General features: G+C 39.8%; 1 protein-coding gene across 1 annotated transcript in view; it reads right to left on the bottom strand.

Annotated features, from left to right (window-relative positions):
- Positions 1-21075, bottom strand: part of HADHA (hydroxyacyl-CoA dehydrogenase trifunctional multienzyme complex subunit alpha) — a 48778-nt gene that overhangs the window by 6065 nt on the left and 21638 nt on the right. The window contains exons 8-14 of the mRNA XM_041754649.1: positions 16802-16924; positions 16207-16325; positions 13828-13884; positions 11650-11759; positions 5598-5732; positions 3206-3377; positions 864-950 (exon numbers count right to left, since the gene is read on the bottom strand). Coding sequence (XP_041610583.1) covers positions 864-950; positions 3206-3377; positions 5598-5732; positions 11650-11759; positions 13828-13884; positions 16207-16325; positions 16802-16924 — 803 coding nt within the window. The remainder of the gene's footprint in view (positions 1-863; positions 951-3205; positions 3378-5597; positions 5733-11649; positions 11760-13827; positions 13885-16206; positions 16326-16801; positions 16925-21075) is intronic.

Below are 21075 nucleotides of genomic sequence, written 5' to 3'. Positions count from 1 at the left end.
GACAGCAGATGCCCAAAGAGAAATGTCTAAGCATCATTCCAAATACTTACTGAAAGTGCTTCTACCTTTTCATGTCCTGGGTAGAAATTCTAAGTGAACCCAGAGGTGGACACACCTCACCACACCTCCTGATCTTCTCTTCTTCTTCTTCTTTTTTTTTTTTTTTTTTAAGATTTTCTTTATTTATTTATGAGAAACACAAAGAGACAGGCAGAGACACAGGCAGAGGAAGAAGCAGGCTCCATGCAGGGAACCCAATGCGGTACTTGATCCCGGAATTCTGGGATCACAACCTGAGCTGAAGGCAGACACTCAACCACTGAGTCACCCAGGCATCCCACCTCCTGATCTTCAATTCTTGAATGTGGAATTGGAACCAAACATGTCTTAGATCATTAGCAGTGTCTACTCTGTAGCTGAAGTGATATTTTGGAGTATCCCTTTTTATTTTAGGGTCTATCTTTATTATTTTTTAATTAAAAAAATTTTTTTAGAGTACTCTCTTCACCCAATATGGGACTCAAATTCACAACCCTGAGATCAAGAGTCATATGCTACCAACTTGGCCAGCCAGGTGCTCCTTGGACCTATCTTTAAATACCTAATTGTAATAAAGGTACGTTTTATAGTCCGAACCTTGGGATGCAGATCACCTAGAAAAGCTTATTTTGGTTATAGTTCATTTCACTTATCCCAGCATCTTGAATGGTCATGGTATTAGTTTCTCTATGCCCAGTTTTGGGGAAAACCTCATCACTCCCTCCACTTCACAATCCACACAGGCCCTTCTCATGCTCTAAGCTTTCCTCTGGGAGCCTGCGATAGGAAAACAGTTCAGGGTCTTTCCTCTGTTCAGAATTTACCTTCTCAGGTCTTTTGCTGGCAGCAGCAATTTCATTGATTGGGAGAGCAGATGTGTTACTGGCAAAGACACAGTGACCTGGAATCACCTGCAGGGGAAAAGCATTTAAGAATGTCACATAAACCCGGGAGATGACTGGAGTCTGAAGCAAAGCTAAAGTATGAGACCTGGGCCTGGCCCTGCTCTCCCCACAGCCACTCAGACAGGAGACACTATTCACCTGATATTTATAACCACCCAGGGCTTCTGTGTGTGACCTTGTTCTCTTTCCCATTCAGCCTCCTTCCATCTCTGGCTCAGCATCCTTCCTAACCCAGAGACTACATCTCAGCAGTTAGGTATATAAGACACTTCAGATAAACACTGAAGAGATCACCTTGAGTTAAATCTCATTCATTTCAAGATCCAGCCTATGTGCCAATCCCTCTTCTTGCTCAGATCTGCCCTCGAATCCAGAAGTTCATGATACCTGCACCCTTTACTTTTCTAAGAACAAGTCATAACATGCATGCCTAGCTCATTTTATACAGGGTATTGTTAGAAAACTGGACACCACTGTAATTAATCTACGGCACATGAATACTATTAACTGTTAGCTTTATCACCCTGGAGAAAAATCTCTAACATAGACTGTCTCAGCATTCTGTTCATGATCCCAAGTTATTCAATTTTTATTCAGCTGCATGCATAAAACACACGGAAGGCACACCTGTCAAATTTGTGCAAACCGGGACAGGCAAAATCCTAACATCAGAGACAGGAATCAAGGTTCAAAATACATGCAACACACTAAAGAGCTGAGTGTAAAATAACATCAATTATAAGGAGGATAAAGGTTAAATACCAAATCAAGATTTTTTTATAAAGAAGAAAGGGAAAAACCTAGAGAGGTGCCTGTTGGACAAAACCTGGCTCAGCAATCAGCTTGTGATCAGGCCCCCATGATTTTAATCAGAAGTGTGAAGTCGAAAGCAGAGCGTGACCACAAGGAAGAGTCTCAAGTGGCATGTCTGAGAGGTATGGCATCTTATTCTGGTGGGGAAAGTCTCCATGAAGAGTGGACCAATGTCTCCAAAGAGAGCAGGCAACAGTCCTCCCTTCCTGGTTCACACGTGGCTCTCCCCTGCTCCAGAGGTATTGTCTGCTTCCTCCCTCTTGAATCTTGTGACTTGCTTTTACCAATGGAAAGCAGGAGTGACACTCTGAAGCTCTGGGCCAGGCCTTAAAAAGCCCCGTTTTCTGCCCTCTTGGAAGCCAGAGGCAATGCTGTAAAGGTTTGCTCGGAGTCTGCACTCCTCTTGATCTGATCCCTCTTTCTCTTTTCCTTGATCACTAGTTTCCCAACTGCAACCCTAATTTTCCAGAAGCAAATACCAACACCTAGTCAACTGGTAAAGCTCCTCTCTCCATGCTGCCTGTGTCAGCTTCTGGAATCTGCCTGCCACTGGCTCAGCAGTGCCCTCAAAGCCCTGGGATACCACTTATGTATCTGTGCTGAAATGCCACTTAGTACAGATGGAATACAAATCCACTCAGCTCTCTCTCAGCTGAATCTACATTACCCTTTGTCAAAAGGAAAGATTTTCCAGTGCAGGGATTCCAAAGTGGAAGCTGTCCCAGGCCGGCTGCTTATCTTTTGTTTCTTTCCCAACCTTGTCTTTAGTTTCTAAACCCTCTGTAGGCTGAGTCTGTGGTAGAGCAGGGATTGCCCTCACTCACAGGGCACTTTAAGAGTATGGCCACTACTCCAGAAACTTGGAGTGCTACCAAGCCAGTTTCATTTTATTTGCACAATCTACTAGCCCACATTTATTTAACTGTAGGCTGCTGCTCCAGACCCTGGTTCTACCTTGTACTCAGGTTACTGTCATTTGTTCCTCTCTGGGCTCTTTCCTTGTACCACTCAATACAGGTACCTGTTTTGTTCATGGCATGTAGAACATTTGGGATCAAGACCAAAGCATTTCCACAAAGTAAGCATGTGAAACCTGCCTGGAGCAATAATTCCTCCCCTACCTCCTGTGCTGGCTAGATCTGAAGTTTAGTTATGGCTTGTAGCCAACCCAGAATGTCAACACAGCTGGCTATCCTCCATGAGGCTCCCTGTAGGTCTGGGTGACCAAACTCCCACAGAATGCTAATGAACCCTGTGCTACTTGATTTTCTTGCCTGAAGACCCAGATTTGACCTTTGTAACATATATACTGTGCATGAGTTCACAAAAAACTGATGTTTGGACATGAACAGCCCTATAACAAGAACCACAAGTTGCCTTTTAAGAACACCTGTATCTGTCCTCCACTCACTAAATGAGAATTCATGTACAACAGGCCTCATACTTACTGCTTCCACTTCTTTTAGCACTCTGTGCTTAAGACTTAGGTCCTCAAAAACAGCTTCAATCACCATGTCAGCCTTTTCAAAACCTTGGTAATCGAGCTGCCCAGTCAAGTTGCTAAAAATGGAGTCCCTTTCAAATGATGTTAGAGCTTTCTTCTTCACTTTATCATTCAATCTAGAAAAAATAGAGAAAAGGAGACTTACCATTTATTGAGCATCCATGGGCCAGACATTGTGCTATGTGTTTCTACCAACTCTATGAGATAATTCTATTACTCCCATTTTGAGAGAGAAGGGTTGCTTAAACAGGCTCAGAGGGACTCATGGTCAAATGGCTAGGTACTAGGAGAAAGATAGGTTGGCCCCAAACTATAAGATGCCTTTACAAGTGAAACTTACATAAACTCTATCACTCAAAAAATAGTTAAATTTGCCAAGAAGAGTAGACACAAATACTAGAATGGCAAAACAAAGATGCAGCTCTGGTAACTCTGTACCTATAACAGAGAAAACACCCAACAGGTGTCCTAGACCACATGAACTTATTTTACCTGATTACACATCATTTTGTTATTCTGTAACTGTAATCTCCTGGAAAACCGAGACCAAGCATTATTTTCTTATATTCTTAATCTACTTCCCAGTCGGCACATAGTATAAGTAGCACATTATATTGATTACATAAAATATTAACTCAAGGTTTCTTCTTTCCCACAGGGAGATAAAAAGGATTCCTGCTACTCAAACATTTAACCGATTACTTTTCACTGCCAAGAAAAGTAGGCTCTCTTAGGTTTTAATCTGACCACACTTTCAGAATAACTGACCTAGAGTTTTCCTGAATCCCATTCACTAATTTCCTTAACTAAAAGAAAAATTAAAGCCACAAGGTAAGTTCAAAGAAGTATTCAAAGTCTTAAAAAGTATGGGTTCAAATCTCTTGGTTTCTGACAACCATGTCAGCAGTTAGCAAACGAAATGCTTATCAGAACTCAAAACATTACTAGTTGCTCTAATTCTAATCCCTAATGAAACTGTTTTCAAGAGAGGATGGGAAACATTTATGTCCTAAGTCAGTAGCACGGTAAGGGGCACTTGCCAGAGCCTGATGTTTCTGAGGCACAAAGGAAAGCTGGGGAACCTAAATCCAAAAGAGACAGAGGGTGGGATCTATTTTAGAGCAGCAATTTCTCATTTTGGTGACTGTATGTGATGGTGTTTGGGGATGTTTACATGCTAGTCTCAGGGCTATGTTATCAAGCACATGCCAATTAAAAATTTTTTTTTGTCACGAATCTTTTACTCCAACTCCTTGCTATCTTACAATAATCTGCCAAAATGATTAAACCTGCCACATCTTGTATAGGATGACAGTAGCAACATAATCTCTCTGCAGAAATGAGGTCAAACATGCTGAAGCTACATAACCTATATGAGAAACAACAAAAAAACCTCATTTGACTAAAAGTCATGCATAGGACAGTCTAAGTGGGGGATCCCTGGGTGGCGTAGCGGTTTAGCGCCTGCCTTTGGCCCAGGGCGCAATCCTGGAGACCCGGGATCGAATCCGTCGGGCTCCTGGTGCATGGAGCCTGCTTCTCCCTCTGCCTGTGTCTCTGCCTCTCTCTCTCTCTGTGTGACTATCATAAATAAATTAAAAAAAAAAAAAAGAAAAAAGAAATTGTCAAACTGTTAAAAAAAAAAAGGACAGTTTAAGTGCAGCCAGCTTGTCCATTATACTGGAGCACAGAACTGGCCTGAAACCAATTCCCAGTCTGCACAAGTGGCTGCTTGGTTTCCCCCCACTCTGCAAACAGGCAGCGTTTGGCCCCGGGGTGAGAAGGGGTAGGTGAGCAGGAGAGAAAGTAGTATTGACCTTTTATTAATTCAGTGATAAGAAGGAGACACAGTCTGTAAAGCCTCAGACATTGTGGAACCAAATTCTTTTCCTGCTTCTCTACAGTTGTGCCAGCTAAGAAATAGAAGGTTCAAGAGTTTTGATCCCAGCTCTACCCTCAATGTGCAGTTCTGGCATACTTCCCCACCTCCTCATCTTCCACAATGTCGTGCTGTTTCAGTGTTTCCTAATAATACAGCAGTGATATGGAAACTACCAAAATTCACAAACATGAGACCTTCTAGTCTTGATACCAAAGCACGAAATAAATGGCATGTAAAAATATCTGGTAGTTTTCTCTTCTGCAGGTAGACATTACATTTTACTGCACACTGTAACATGTACAATAAAACTAAGGGAAAGGAATCAGTGTTTCTAAAAGTCAAAGGAAATAGCTTAACCATGGAGCATTCAGTACCCACCATGTTTAGGAAAAAGGAATCCATAACGGCAAAAAATGAACAGCATATTGCTGATAGAGACAGAGAGCTGGCTTACCCTTTGAACACCTGCTGCTGTCCTCGGCCCAGCCCGGTTAGCGTAGCATCTTTAAGTATGGTCTTCAGGCCCTTATCCACAGAGACCTGGGCAATGCCGGCTCCCATCAGCCCTGCACCAAGAATGGCTAGGTCCCTAGAAGGAAAGCACGAATGACTTCTGGTAATTATTTTAGTAAAAGTGGGAGATCACCCAAATTATTCAATAAACCAACAAAAGTGGGCACAACAAGGTATTTTAAACAATTTTTCCTATAAAAATTTTTATCTATGAATTTATCTATAAATTTATCTAAAATTTTATCTATGAAGTATTTTAAATTTTTATTTATAAAAATTTAAATTTTGCCCATAAAAATATATTTTCAAATGTATTTATTTTAATTTAAATTTTTAATTTTTTTAGAGAGAGACAGACAGTGGCCATGAGCAGGGAAAGAGAGAGAGAGAATCTTAAGCAGGCTCCACACACAGTGTGGAGCCCAACAATGGGCTTGATCTCACGACCCTAAGATTATGACCTGAGCCAAAACCAAGAGTTGGAAGCTTAATTGACTGAACCACCCAGGCAGCCCCTTTTAATTAATTTAGAGAGAGCATGAGTGGGGCAGAGAGAGAGAGAAGATTTTCAAAGCTATATGCAAAAATTTGTTAGGCCGAAAAGAACTGGCCTACACAAGAAGACAGAATTATACTGATCTTCAATTATGCCTGGAGATCACTGAAAACAAAACAAGATCACTGAAACAAAACAAAAACAACCTGATTTATGTTGATGTCAATATGAATATCTCTGGTTTCCAAACAAAAGCCAATTTGCCATGATATGCCCAAAGACTAATCTCTCTTCTTCTGACTACTTATTTTACTGATTTTACCATTTTCCAGTAAGCTTTAATTTCTTCTGAAATTTGTGCCATTATTACCCTTACTTGGATTACATCAAAATTCTCCTGGATGTTTTCTTTGCTTCCAGCCCTTATCACACCCCTCCCCACAAATACCTCCATACATGCACATTGCTGCCTTTTCTACCCTCCAACTTCTCTTGAACTTCTTAGGACCATCTGGCTTACCCCACAGTATTCTGGAATGGCTTCATATTCACTATTTTTGTTTCTTCAATTAAATTCTAAGTATTTTGTGGGCCAGAGAGCATATCTGCTTATTCTCTCTCTTTTTTATTTTTATTTTTTCATAATTCTGGAGCAATATGCCATGCTCCCATAGTAAACAACTAAAAAAATTTTTCCAGAACATCTTCCTTCATAAAAGCTGAAGTTAACAGCACTATATAGACTTAAATTAGAGTTGTAATACTAGGTGGCCCCAGTGGCCTAGCGGTTTAGCGCTGCCTTCGGCCCGGGGTATGATCCTGGAGACCCAGGATTGAGTCCCACGTTGGGCTCCCTGCATGGAGCCTACTTCTCCTTCTGCCTGTGTCTCTGCCTCTCTCTCTCTCTCTGTGTGTGTCTGTCGTGAATAAATAAATAAAAATCTTAAAAAAAAAAAAAACAGAGTTGTAATACTAGGATAAAGTTTCATTTCTAACAATTCTGATTATAATTTTCAAAAATCATGTTTATGACCTGAAAAGGAAACCTAATTTCAAGTTCTGGAAGCATCTTTTAAATGTAGCTTTGTAGTAACACATGCATTTCTATGTTTAGTGGTTTTTTTTTTTTTAACAGTATTTATTAGTATTTTTAAATATTTTATTTATTTATTCATGAGAGACAGAGAGAAGCAGAGACATAGGCAGAGGGAAAGGCAGGCTCCCTCTGGGGAGCCTGATGCAAGACTCAGTCCCAGGACGCCGGTCAGGATCATGAGCTGAGTCAAAGGCAGATGTTCAACCACTGAACTATCTAGGTGCTCCAAGATTTATTTATTTATGAGAGACATCATATGCGTGTGCATGGGGGTGGAGTGGCAGAGGGAGAGGGAGAGAGAATTTCAAGCAGATTCCTCACTGAGCATGGAGCCTGATGGGGGGGCTCAATCCCATGATCCTGGGATCATGACCTGAGCTGAAGTCAAAAGTTGGAAGCTTAATGGACTGAGCCACCCAGACGCCCCTACATTGTTAGTTTAATTAACTGGAAAACAGTGAGAAAACAGGATAGAGAGACATAAAGAATAGGGCTAAAAAAGGTATTTATTGCATGAAAACTAAAAATTTGTCACAAACAGAAATGACCCCACAAAATTAAGACAACCATAGAATAGGAGGAAATCTGCAATACATATTGCAGCAAAGAATTACAACTTGGGAAATGAAGAACATGCATGTGTCAATTAAAAAAGACATGGGGCACCTGGCTGGCTCAAGCAGCACAGCATGTGACTCGATCTCCAAGAGTCAAGAATTCAAGCCCCACATTGTGCGTGGAGATTACTTAAAAAAAGGACAACCCACTAAAATGGGGAAGGGCTTGTATAAAGCAATTCTGGGATGCCTGGGTGACTCAAGTCAGTTCAGGGTTTGACTCTTGGTTTCGGGTCAGGAAATGATCTTATGGGTTGCAGAACTGAGCCCTGGTTTGGGTTCCGAGCTCAGTAATGAGTCTGCTTGGAGTTCTCTCCCTCTGCCCCCGCCCCGCCCCAATCTTTCTTGTGTGAGTTTGCTTTCTCTCTCAAAAAATAAATTAAGGACAGCCCAGGTAGCTTAGCGGTTTAGTGCTGCCTTCAGCCCAGGGCGTGATCCTGGAGACCGAGGATCGAGTCCCACGTTGGGCTCCCTGTATGGAGCCTGCTTCTCCCTCTGCCTTGTGTCTCTGCCTCTCTCTCTGTGTCTCTCATGAATAAATAAATAAAATCTTAAATAAATAAATAAGTAAATAAAAATTTTAAAAAAGTGCAATTCCCTAGAAAAACAAACAAACTGACAATAAAGATGCTTAACCTCCCTCATAACATGGGATATGCAAATTAAAATGAGATATTCTTTCCTCACCAGGTTGGCAAAAATTGTAAAAGCATCAGGGAGGATGTACAAAAATTGTTTTTTTCACTGAATGGCTGATGGAAGTATGTATTGTCCTACTTTGGAGGACAAATTTATTAAAACTAAACCTCACATACCCCACAAACTAGTAATTCTATTTCTCATTATCTACTCCAATGAAAGTATTTATGCATAAGATGACAAACTGCGACGAACAGTCATACAGTGTTCGTAATCATGAAAAACTGCAAAGAGCCATCAGTCCATCAGTAGAAAATTAAGAGGAATAAGTTAACTGATATGTACCAATATGCACAGTCTCCAAGTCATACCACTGAAAGGAGCCAGTTACAGGCTTCACACAGAGGATTCCTTTTATAGTACAATATTCAAACCATAAACACAAAATACTATCAGTTAATATTTAACTTTATAAGTTTTCTTAAAAAGAATAAGTGCATTTTTGCATAAAAATTAATTAAAAGAATAAAATAGATAAGGAATTCAAATGATTATCCAAGGTAAGGGGGAAGAGCCTAGAGACAGAAGTGGAGGAAGCAGAGTGCATCACTGGCAGCTGGGAAAGTAGAAAAAAAATCCCCTTTCTTTAATTCTTCAAGGTTCTTTTTTTTTTTTTTTTTTAAGTTTATTTATTTAAGTCATCTCTACACCCAATATGGGGCTCAAGCTCATGACCCTGAGATCGAGTTTTTTGCTCTTCCTACTGAGCCAGCCAGGTGCCCCTATTCTTCCAAGTTTTAGTAAATCTGTTCACCCTATTCTGTCTTGGGTATCCTATGATTAATTCCTCATTTCCTTTTTCCCCAATTTATTTCCAAGTTAGGCCAACTCTTGCATCACCCTGTTTTTCTGTACATTTAGTTCTGAGTTCTTGAAAAATTTTAAAAATTAATTAATTAATTAATTAATGAGAGACACCAAGAGAGAGAGGCAGAGACACAGGGAGAGGGAGATGCAGGCTCCATGCAGGGAGGCTGATGCGGGACTCGATCCCAGGACTCCAGGATCACACCCTGAGCCAAAGGCAGATGCTTTAACCGCTGAGCCACTCAGGTGTCCCAAGTTTTTGAATTTCTGATTCAAGGTGATTCTTATCTGCAAATGCTTATTTAAGGATATTTGATTCAAATTTGGAAGTGTTTTGTTACAGTTTTCTTCTGTATTGTGACTGCTTTAGGGGGGAGAATCTTCATAATCGTAAGTATTTTGATACTTTTTCTTACTTCTTCTTATATGAGATGCATGTGGATTCTGCCTATCTTTTTCGTGTATTTGGTATAATAATACCCTCTCCAGATGGCATTATGTCTAGCTGCCTATGACAGGAAGAAGTATATACAGATAGGAGGAGGTGTCTGGAATAGCTCATTAGGTTTCATTATTTAAGAGGACTCTGCAGTTGCAAAGTGTAGTCTCTTTAATTGATGGCATTTTTTGGTAGATGGAGGGATGGTGGAGTAAAGGGGTAGGGTGAGGAAGTAGCAGTTGGTGTGTTTCACAGTTGTATGATTTTGCAAGACTCTTAATACTTTTCTCTCTTGCTTCCTTTTATTTACTGTTACAGTGAGGTTTCCCTCTTACATAATGAGAAGTTAGTAGCATATCTGCCTTGCACTTATGCTATGCATGGGGAATGGGTGACTTTTTTGTCCTTGTTAATGTTTGATTTTTGTAGAATATATGAAGAGATGCTGACATAAGTGCTTAAGTGGCCATCTTACTGTACTACAGCACCTACTGATTGCAGGATACTGTTTCCATGTTGGGTAGAACAAACACAACCAGACTGGTAATGATCCCTACTGATCACCATGTGTGCTGGAGAAGTAGTTATAGTTGTAGTTCATATTATATTTGGAAATCAGCCCTCTGGGCTAGGATTGTTATCTGTCTCACCCAGATTTCCTACCCGTTTTATCTTTTTTTTTTTAATTTATGATAGTCACAGAGAGAGAGAGAGAGAGAAAGAGAGAGAGGCAGAGACACAGGCAGAGGGAGAAGCAGGCTCCATGCACCGGGAGCCCGACGTGGGATTCGATCCCGGGTCTCCAGGATCGCGCCCTGGGCCAAAGGCAGTCACTAAACCGCTGTGCCACCCAGGGATCCCTTATCTTCTTTTTTGGATTGTAATGTTGCTAAAGGTGAAGGAGATGGAGAAAGTAGTAATATTAGTTGCTCTGAAAGCCCTCACGGTAATTCAGCTAAAGCAGTATTACTTAACCTTGGCATTACTGACATTTTTGATTATTCTAATTCTTAGGCTTGTCCCATACACTATGGGGTGTTTAGCAATATCCCTGACCTCTGCTCACTAGATGCCAGAAGCACCTATTAACAACCAAAAAATGTTTCCAGACATCATCAAGTGATCCCTGGGGTGCAACATTCCCCAGGCTGAGAACCACTGAGCTAGAAGGTGAATTTAGGGGCATTAGTAAATTTAAAATGTTGAAGAGCTTTTAGGCAGCATAATATTGAAAGTCTTGCTAAAAAGAATAGACATGAAACAGGCAAATAGTATCTTAAATATTTAGGTTGTAGGGCAGCCTGGGTGGCTTAGCGGTTTAGCGCCGCCTTTGGCCCAGGTTGTGATCCTGGAGACCTGGGATCAAGTCTCACATCCAGCTCCCTGCATGGAGCCTGCTTCTCCTTCTGCCTCTCTCTCTCTCATGAATAAATAAATAAAATATTAAACAAAATATTTAGGTTGTAAATTAGAAAGACAAGCCTTTAACAATTAGAATGAGGCTATATATTTTTTTATGAGGAAGAAGTATGAGTTCCCAGGGATGGTATCTCAAATCACAGGAAGATACAAGATCAGTAAACATCGTATAGTTGTGTCTGGTTTGGGACATAAACCAGACTTCTAGGGGACATCAATAGTAAGACAGGAAAACTGCTACAGAAGCCAATAGAGAGGTCTGGAGAAAACTCAGGCTGAACTTTGAAAGCCAGAAAGTTGTTAGGAGGAAGAGGGATCTAATATGCTCAGGATGGAAGACATGTAGGCAAGACGGAAGGCAGGAATCTAGCTTTGCAGTGAAACCCACATAGGCTCCATAAGGCAGAGAGCTGAGCTTACTTTACTTCTTTCTGTGGAGCTCCAAATTTATTCTTCTTACACAGGACCTGACCATGATAAAGTCCCATCAACGCCTTTGATTCTTTGGTCATTGCAAGCTCTCCAAATTTCTGGAAAATAAAGGAGAACCAAAAAAACAGTGGAACTTCAGAGTCTCAGTGATGGGAGTTCCTTCAGTCCAATTTCCTTGCAGAGTAGAGGTAACACACATGAGTGCTCCAGGGCCCCCGTGATGTCTTCTTACCTGTGGTACTTTCTGACTACTACTGTGAAAAGGGTTGGATTCACCCAAGCTCTAGATTCTCTGCTCCAGAGGTGGTGGTAGCTAACCTTTTTCATGGACTAGAATGTTACGGTCAAAACGGACCTTTCATGGTCCTCTCAATCAACCCTCTTATGTTGAAGACTGGGAAGAGGAGGCTCAGAGAAATTAAGTCACGACAACACCTCAAGCGGCAGGATTGGAACTCATATCCTAGCAGTAGGACTCTCAATTCTGGGTCTCTTTTGTTGTAGCAGGCTGTCTGCATGACACCTATAGCTCTGAAAAGTCCCCTAATGCTTACAGAGAGCCACTCTCAGATTAGCAGTTAAGAATAAGATTTTGGGACACCTGGGTAGCTCAGCGGTTGAGTGGCTGCCTTCAGCTGAGGGCGTGATCCCAGGGTCTTGGGATTAAGTCCCACATTGGGCTCCTCGTGGGGAGCCTATGTCTCTGCCTCTCTCTCTGTGTCTCTCATGAATAAATAATATATATATATATTTACTTATTTTTAAAGATTTTATTTATTTATTTATTTATTCATGAGAGAGAGGCAGAGACATAGGCAGAGGGAAAAGCAGGCTCCATGTAGGGAGCCTGACATGGGACTCAATCCCAGGTCTCCAGGATCATGCCCTGGGCCAAAGGCAGCACTAAACCGCTGAGCCACCCAGGCTGCCCCTAAATAAAATATATTTAAAAAAAAAAAAAAAAAAGGAAGATGAGATTTAGAGTCTAGGTTTGACAGAACTGAGTTTGAAATCCTGGCTCTGCCATTTCACAGCTGTCAAGCTTTCTTCATCCTTAAAATGGGAAAAACAATACTTATTTTACAGTATTGCTGGAATTAAGTGAGAATGCTAGTAAAATGACTGGGTCTCAATGTCAGCTATCATCATCATCAATATAACTAGCATTTACCGGTATGGTTACATGGTTACAAATAGCATTTCAAAGGGAATCCCCCAAGTAAAGTTGCTTTCATGCCCTAATAGAACATGCAACAATGTTCTACTGATCTTGATACAGTGTATCCTATTCAGTAAACCAGTGATTTTCAAACTGTGGCTAGAGATCCATCAGTGGTCATGAGGTTAGTGGGTCGTACACATAGGAAATATGAGTACAATGTACACAGTGAGGACAATGATTTGTGAAACTTGTGCTTCAATTTTTCTGTACATATGTATATATGTAGCTGGTTAGGAGGTAAAAGACTAACTCAGAATGCACTGTAGTAAGCAACCAGTACAAGAAATGTTTTCTCTTGAATATGTCCTGAGCTCTTCAGATACCTTCTGTCTTATTATCAAAGAGCAGTCATTCTTCAATGATTGCTTAAAACTTAAAAATAACTGTAACCACTTAAATCTATAATACCACCAATTTGTTGGAAAAGTGGGAAGAGGTGAGGCTTGTCACATGCTCCTCTGTGTTCTTTTAGTTGCTACACAACATTTCCTTCCATTTTCTAATTCACCAAAGAGAGGCTGGCCTTCAAAGTTTTATCTCTAGGCCCTAATGAGTAAGAAATGTATTCTTCTCTCAATGTATTCATTTTTATCACAATATAACCAGCCCAACTCCAGAACCAAAACCTCCCAATGATTCATTTGAAAGAATTAGAACTCTGGCCCTGCTTTCCCTACTTAAACCTTCATTACTGAGAGTAAGTTCAAGTAGCTGGGACCACTGACCACTAAGGTGTTCTTAACATCTATTCACTGAGAGTAACCCTGAGAAATGATAGTCACCAGAAGAAAAACATTTTATTTTATTTTATTTTATTTTTATTTTTTTTTAAGAAAAACATTTTAGATAGACTTTGGGTACCTTTCCTTTTCTCAGCTTTATAAAGAGTTCTAGATCTTGGTTTTTTCAGTAGCTAATAAAAAATTCAAAGGAAAGTACTTTACCTGAGATTCAGAGAGATAGCCAGCATCGTTCCCTTGCTCAATTCCAGTCTTTACCACCTAAAAAACACATAAAGCATTTGTTCATTGTTGCAAGGGATGGGTGAGATGCTCACTACCGTGAATAAAACTGCTAGTTCATCAGTCTTCAAAGAGTAAGCCAAAAGTCTGGAAGCGGAGTAAGAAAGACAAGAGGACTGAATGGCTGCTTGCTTAAGACTTACTTTATTCTTGGGCCACCTGGGGGGCTCAGTTGGTTGAACATCTGCATTTGGCTCAGGTCATGATCCTAAGGTCCTGGGATGGAGCTCAGGAGGTCTGCTTCTCCCTCTGCCTATCCCCTCATTTGTGCTCACTCTCTTGCTCTTTTTTCCCCCCTCTCTCAAACAGATGAATAAATCTTAAAAAAGTAAAAAAAAAAAAAAAAAAAAAAAAAAGACTGACTTCATTTTCCATCTCCAAGACTACTACTAAAACTAGCATAAAATGGAAGGAAATGAAATAGAAGAAAGTAATAAAAGTCAGAGTGGGAAAAGATGACAGAGGTCCCACAGCTCAAACTCTTATCTCCTTATCCACTTCTAGACCACTATACCAGCAGATAAAGAGCTGCCACTGGCACTGCTCAAGTCTGAGAAAAGGTTTTCCCTTCCTTCTTGCTAAAATGGCTCTTCCAGCTTCTCTCTTGCTCTCCTACGTTAGTAGGCACATCCCCATAGTTACACTCTCAGCCCTTTTCTCCTTCTGTGCATTCTTCCTCAGGCCGATGGTCTCCTCTGTCATGTTACTCATGAATTCTATAAATTCAACTTAACATTTGAGGGAAGTCCTATCCTAAGTCCAAGTATAAAAGTCGAATTGACCCTGTATTCAATCACCACAATTTATGAGAATGAAAAGTGGATATAAAAAAAAAACAACCCACATATGAACAAATCTACATTCTTATCTTTTGTGTAAATTGTCACTTGAATTTCCTGAAACATCTAAACTCAGCACTTCTAAAACTTAACTCATAATCTCTTCTCTTTGGCAAGTCTCTTACTACCTTCACCTCTTTACTAATCTATCTTGGGGTCTTACTCAAATGTCAAGTCTGAATGACCAAGATAGCTTCCAACTTCAAGTCTCTACTTGTCTCTTTCTAAATTGTTTATGACTTACTAGGACTATTATCTCTATGATCTATACAGGATGAAGGTCAAATTTCCAAATTCATTATTGTCCAAGTTCTAAAATCTAGGGTTCATTTGGCCTTTTTGCACACATTTCAGTATCCTACAAAATCTGATCTCATTAAATGTTCCTTGAAGAACCTCATGCTTTCCAGCTTTGCTCAAAATGCCCACCCTACCTGGTACAACTTTCTCTTCACTTTCCAGGGCTCAGGTCAAATTCTATGATGCTCTGGGACGCCTGGGTGGCTCAGTGGTTGAGCATCTGCCTTTAGCTCAGGGCGTGATCCCGGGTCTGGGGATCGAGTCCCACATTGGGTTCTCTGCGGGGAGCCTGCTTCTCCCTCTGCCTCTCTCTCTGTGTGTCTCATGAATAAATAAATAAAATCTTAAAAAAATATTATAGGAGGCTCTTCCTAATCTCTCTGGCTTACAGTGACTGTTGCCTCCTCTGTGCATTTAGCAATCTTCCTCTGTTCAATTATCTGGCAGTGATCCCAGGGTGGCATCTAACATCCCTTCCATTAGTTACCCATCCCAGCACAGACACACATCTAATCTCCTCAAACTGGGAGATGGGTGTGGGAAGGGAATCATGTGTCTTATTTATGCATTTTGGTGTCTTTCCTCAAAATATATTTGTTGGCTGATTTATTCCCCATTTTCAAAGTCTTAGATTACATGTTCTCTTAATCTTAGATACTAAAGACTGAAGACTAAAGAGTTTCTAAGTTTTAAAGTCTACCTTTAGACAGAAGTTCTTAACCCTGTGATCATTTTATTTATCCTCCTTGATCTTTTTCAGAACTTTTCTGTATCATTACACTTTTTTGATAATTACAGCAATGGGGAAGTCAATAAGACATTTTAGGTACTGCAATGTTTTCAACTGAGGCCATCAATTTTGTTTCAACTACCTTTTAATTAATGCCCAGGATTTTACTGGCCTTGTTATTCTGATATAACAGGTTTTTTTTTTTTTTCCTGTTTTATAACTGGTAGTTTTAAATTCATTATGCCCAGCACTCATTATTCCCAAAATAATCAGTTTATGAGCCCTCATAGCTTGCTTTATTTTTAGTGAGTACTGTAATAACAGAATTAAGAACTATAGTACCAAAAGACATAGTTCGGAATGGCAATAAAGAATACTGCTCTATAAAGGGAGGAAACATGAGAAATGTGGGAATATGGGGTGAAGACTCACATCGATTATTTTCAGAGGTGCAGGATAAAGGCCTTTGGTCTGTTTTCGTACTTTTTCTTCCACCTTTTTGTAAACCTGTTGTCTGACAAAAGGAATACTCAGGGCATATGACGTCAATTCTGCAAAAGAAAATGGTTTTTAGATACTGACTGGAAAAAGCCTAGTCTCCCTTCTTAGTTTGTTCTGTAAACTCCATAAAAATGCAATAATTGTAGTTATCTGAAAGAACTTTTCACTTTGATATACAAAATCCAAATTGCAACCTAAGCACTTCTATACACATGGTTTAATTAGTTGATAAATACTAAAGTTGGGTGTTGGGTGCACGGGTGTTTATTACAGTATTATATACTATTCTGCTTTTGTATTAATGCTTCAAATTTTCCAAAATAAAAAATTGAAAAAAAAAATGGCTGTAACCAACCAGTGTAAGGTTTAGGACTTGATCCTAGAGCAGTTGTTACACTCCTTAAGGATGACTCTATACTTAGAGTAAAAAAAAAAAAAAAGGCATTTACCTCCTTCTCATTTTATAACAAAATTAAACTCTCTGGAGAGAACCTTTGCCTTAGAGTTCTTTAATAATGACACTCACTTTCTACTAATCCCTTGTCTCTCTTTATGGAGATTTTCTTATCAGATAGTCCTTTGGCAAAATTAACTGCAACTTCTTCTAAGTATTCAATTGTCCGTTCTTCTGGAGGTTTTAATCCTGGTCCTGTAAAAATGAACACAACAGATTAGAATGTAAATCATATTCAGCATAGCTTTCCATGTTATACTAGAGACTGGTAGGTGGCAAGTTATGAGCTATGGACTCAAAGAATAGAAGAAGTAACACTGAGCAAGGGTGTAACAATGTACTCTAGATAGAAAACCAGGTTTTAAGTCTGGCTTCCATTTCTGAGTAGGATGTAGAATGTCTCATGAGGCCTGTATTCTTGCTGCAAAACTGCAGACAAAAATGAATAAACTGTAAAACCATACATTCATAAAGCTATGAGAGAGTGGTAGAAGCAATGAGGACCATATGAACTAAAATTCCAGACAGGGAAGAGCTTGCCTGAAGTGAACTGATGATTGCTGGATGTTTTCTTTTCTGAGGTTATATGATTCTTTTGGGCATGGGCTGAAGATTAGAGTTGGCTCAAGCAGAAGGATGCTCCTGGGAGCAAGTGAAATGATCAGTTTTAGGAGGTCATGTACAATACATCATAAGCTAGAAGAAAGCAAATGCAAAGCTAGTCTTTCCCATGGAACATTCATGGAATTCTAAGGTGGTATAGGAGGCTGGAAGGGCTGGGTCAAAAAGCTGGAGGGAAATCTCTCACAGTGTGATGATGTGTAGCATATAAAGTACTTCTATAGAGAAAGGAATATGCCAATAATAATGTAACTCATTTTCTACTTAAGGCATCCACTCTATACTAAACTTTTTTGAGGAAAGAGACTAAAGAGATAGGATCCGAAATTCCAAAGGCTATTTTTACAGGGTTGTGTAAACAGACATCCTGTGTCTGTTGGTGGCTGGGGTTCAAAAGGCAATTTTGTGTAGTCTTGTGGTATGAAGGAAACAAAATCCCAATAGTAAGAGGAGGCTGAAACAAATTTGCAATCATATTTTTATCCCTCTTGTGATACATGCCTTATTGTGAAAGTATGTGAAAGAGGATGAAAAAGAAAAGCCTTGGGATGCCCGGGTGGCTATATGGTTAAGAATCTGCCTTTGGGCACAGGTCATGATTGTAGGGTCTGGGATGGAGCCCTGAATTGGGCTCTCTGCTCAGCGGGGAGTCTGTTTCTCCCTCTTCCTGCCACTCCCCCTGCTTGTGCTCTGTGTGTCTCAAATGAATAAACAAAAACAAAAAGCTCCAACTTGTGAGAGGTAAAAATGCAGAAGGCCCACAAAAGTCTCAAGGAGCCTGCAGGGAGGCCAGCGCAGCCGGAACCTGTGGAGTAGAGTCCTGGAGGGCAGCTGCTCCACAAAAGGAGGACTCCAGGTACCTACAGAGGGCCCCTGAAACTCTGGATGAGTACTGTTAACCACGTGCATGAGATGAAACTGCAAGAGGCAAACTGACTGATACAGACATGCAGAAATGAAGACAGAAGTAGCAGACAATGTTAGAAAGGCTATTGTAAATGCATGCCATACATTCAAGAAGGTAGAGGAAAGCAGAAACATAATGAAGAGAAACTGAATACATAAAAGTGAATCAAATGTTACTTCTAGATAGGAAATGGAAGATACACAAGATTGGATTAATAGTAGATTATACACCAAAGAAGAAAAGATCAGGAAACTTGAATACATGGCAATAGAAAACATATAGATGGAAAAAGAAAAATTGCTTCATTTTGGGACCGTATCAAGTAATCTAACATAGGTGAAGTTGGAACTGCAGAGAAGGGGTGGGAGGAAGATGGGAAAATATTGGAATTAATGGCCAAAAAGTTTCCAATTTGGTCAAAACTACAAATCCACTATCCAAGAAACTCAATGAATGCCATGCCCGATGAACATTAAAAAAAACAGTAACTACAGCAACAACAAACCAAGGTACACCATAACAAATGATTAAGACTAAGTAATAAAGGGAAGATCTGACAGTGGGGGCAAGGGCGGTGAAGGGGAGAGACACATTATAAACAGAAGAACAAAGATAAAATTGAGAACAGACTTTCTATCAGAAATTATGCAAGCCATGACATGATGTCAACACATCCATAAAGTACCCCCCCAAAAATAAATAAATAAAGTACAAGAACCTAGAATTCTGTGGCACTCAAGAATATCTTTAGAAAAATAAGTGGAAATAAAGGCTGTCAAACAAATCAAAAGGTGAGAGACTCATTGCCAGCAGACCTATGCGACTGAATATGTCAAGTTCTTCAGGTTGGAGGAAAATCAAACCAGATGGGAACTTGGAGCTATACAAAGAAAGAGCAATCAAAATGGTAACTATGTGGGTATATATAGAAAACTCTCTTCTCATTTTTAATCTCCTTAAAAGATGACTATTGAAAACAAAAATAGCAATATGCTGAGGAATATAGAATATATTTAGAAATGAAATGTTGAGACACTGATACCGTTTGCAGTAGAAAATCTGTTATAACTTTTGATGCCCCCACAACTTAACTACCAATAGCCTACTATTGATCAGAAGGTGTACCAATAACATAAATAGTTGATAACATATTTTGTGTATCTATTACATACTGTATTCCTATAATAAAGTAAGCTACAGGAAAAAAAGTTATAAAAATCTGTGTGTAAGTGGACCCACACAGTTTGAACCTCTATCATACAAGGGTCAGCTGTATATTCTTTTAAGGTTCTTACCTTATAGGTAAAATGATACATCATTTCCAGATAGATCATATGTTAAGGATATACACTATAAACCTTAGAGTAACCATTAAAAGAGTAAAGCAAAGTAAAAGCCCAATAGTGAGGGTAAAAAATGACTAATCCAAATGAAAGAAGGAAGGAAAAACAGGACAAATAGAAAACAAGTAGCATCAAATGAAGTTGAAACGCTAGAAATGTGTTGGTATGTTGTAGAGGAAGCTAATGAAAGGTTTAAGGAAACTGGAATGTTAACGTGGATTTATGATGTTAGACCTGCTCAGCCAACCTGGAAGGGTTAGAGGACACATCTTTCACCATGACTGTAAGAGATCAATTTGGGGGAAGATGTCATGCTTGAAGGGCTGTGTCGTTATTCTTCTCTGTAGGTCACAAATCACAGTGGGAACTGCTACCATCAATTGGGATCCCTAAATATGATGGGGATAATGGGATCCTAGGTGGCTGAGGCCAAATAGCAACACTTAACTGCCAAAGGCAAACTGAGTATGGTTATCATAATGGACAGCAGAACCAAAGTAGTAATCAGCATAGTGTGACTTACAGAGACCTATAGCATTGGCTAGTTGATCATGGTGTCCCTAGGAAAGAAATAGATGGGTAAGTCTGCTATAGTCTTACTTGATCTGTATGAGAGAATTCTAGTTCTAGTAAATAGAGGTATAACCTAAACCACCAAAGAAAGTTATGGCCCCTCATCAATTCCCTGCAATGAGTCAGTTTACAGACCCAGAACCTCTTGAATTAAGGGGAGGCTGCATTTCCATAATGGGAATATACTGTTAATCTTCATCCCAGCCTTCCCCAAAGGGATCCTATATGGTCATTAACCTTGGGGAAAGGGAAATATAGTAATCAGATTTTTGGCGGGATTACTGGACACTGGCTCTGAATTGATGCTAATTCCAGGAGACCCAAAATATCTCTCTAGGTTCACCAGTAAGATTGGGGCTTATAAAGTCAAGAAATCCATGGAGTTTTAGTTCAGTTCTATCTCACAGTGGGCTTACTGGATCCCTGAACCCATCTGTGGTTATTTCTAGAATGCATAATTGGAATACACATACTTAGCAACTAGCCCCATATTAGCTCCTTGACCTGTGGAGTGAGGGATATTAAAATGCGAAAGGCCAAATGTAAGCCATTAGTACTGCCTCTACTTAGAAGAACAGTAAGCCAAAAGTAATACTGTATTCCTGGAGGGATTACAGAGATTAGTGCCACGATCAAGGACTTGAAAGATACAGGGGTGGTAGTTTCTATTCATTCAACTTGCCTATTTTGGTTTATGCATAAAATAGATGGATCATTGTAGAACAACAGTAGATTTAAACTTAATTAATTGTAGTTACTACTACAATTGTTGATGGTGTTCCAGATGTGGTTTCATTGCTGGAACAAATTAACATATTGTCCTTTTTCTGCTAGGCACTCACTGATCTAGAAAATGCTTTCTTCCTCAATAGCTCTTAGGAAGGACTACCTGAAGCAGTCTG

Source organism: Vulpes lagopus, chromosome 5 (assembly GCF_018345385.1).
Source record: "Vulpes lagopus strain Blue_001 chromosome 5, ASM1834538v1, whole genome shotgun sequence".
Classification (NCBI taxonomy): Eukaryota; Metazoa; Chordata; class Mammalia; order Carnivora; family Canidae; genus Vulpes; species Vulpes lagopus.
The sequence above is the reverse complement of the archived record's forward strand: the minus strand, read 5'-3'. Positions and strand labels throughout refer to the sequence as shown.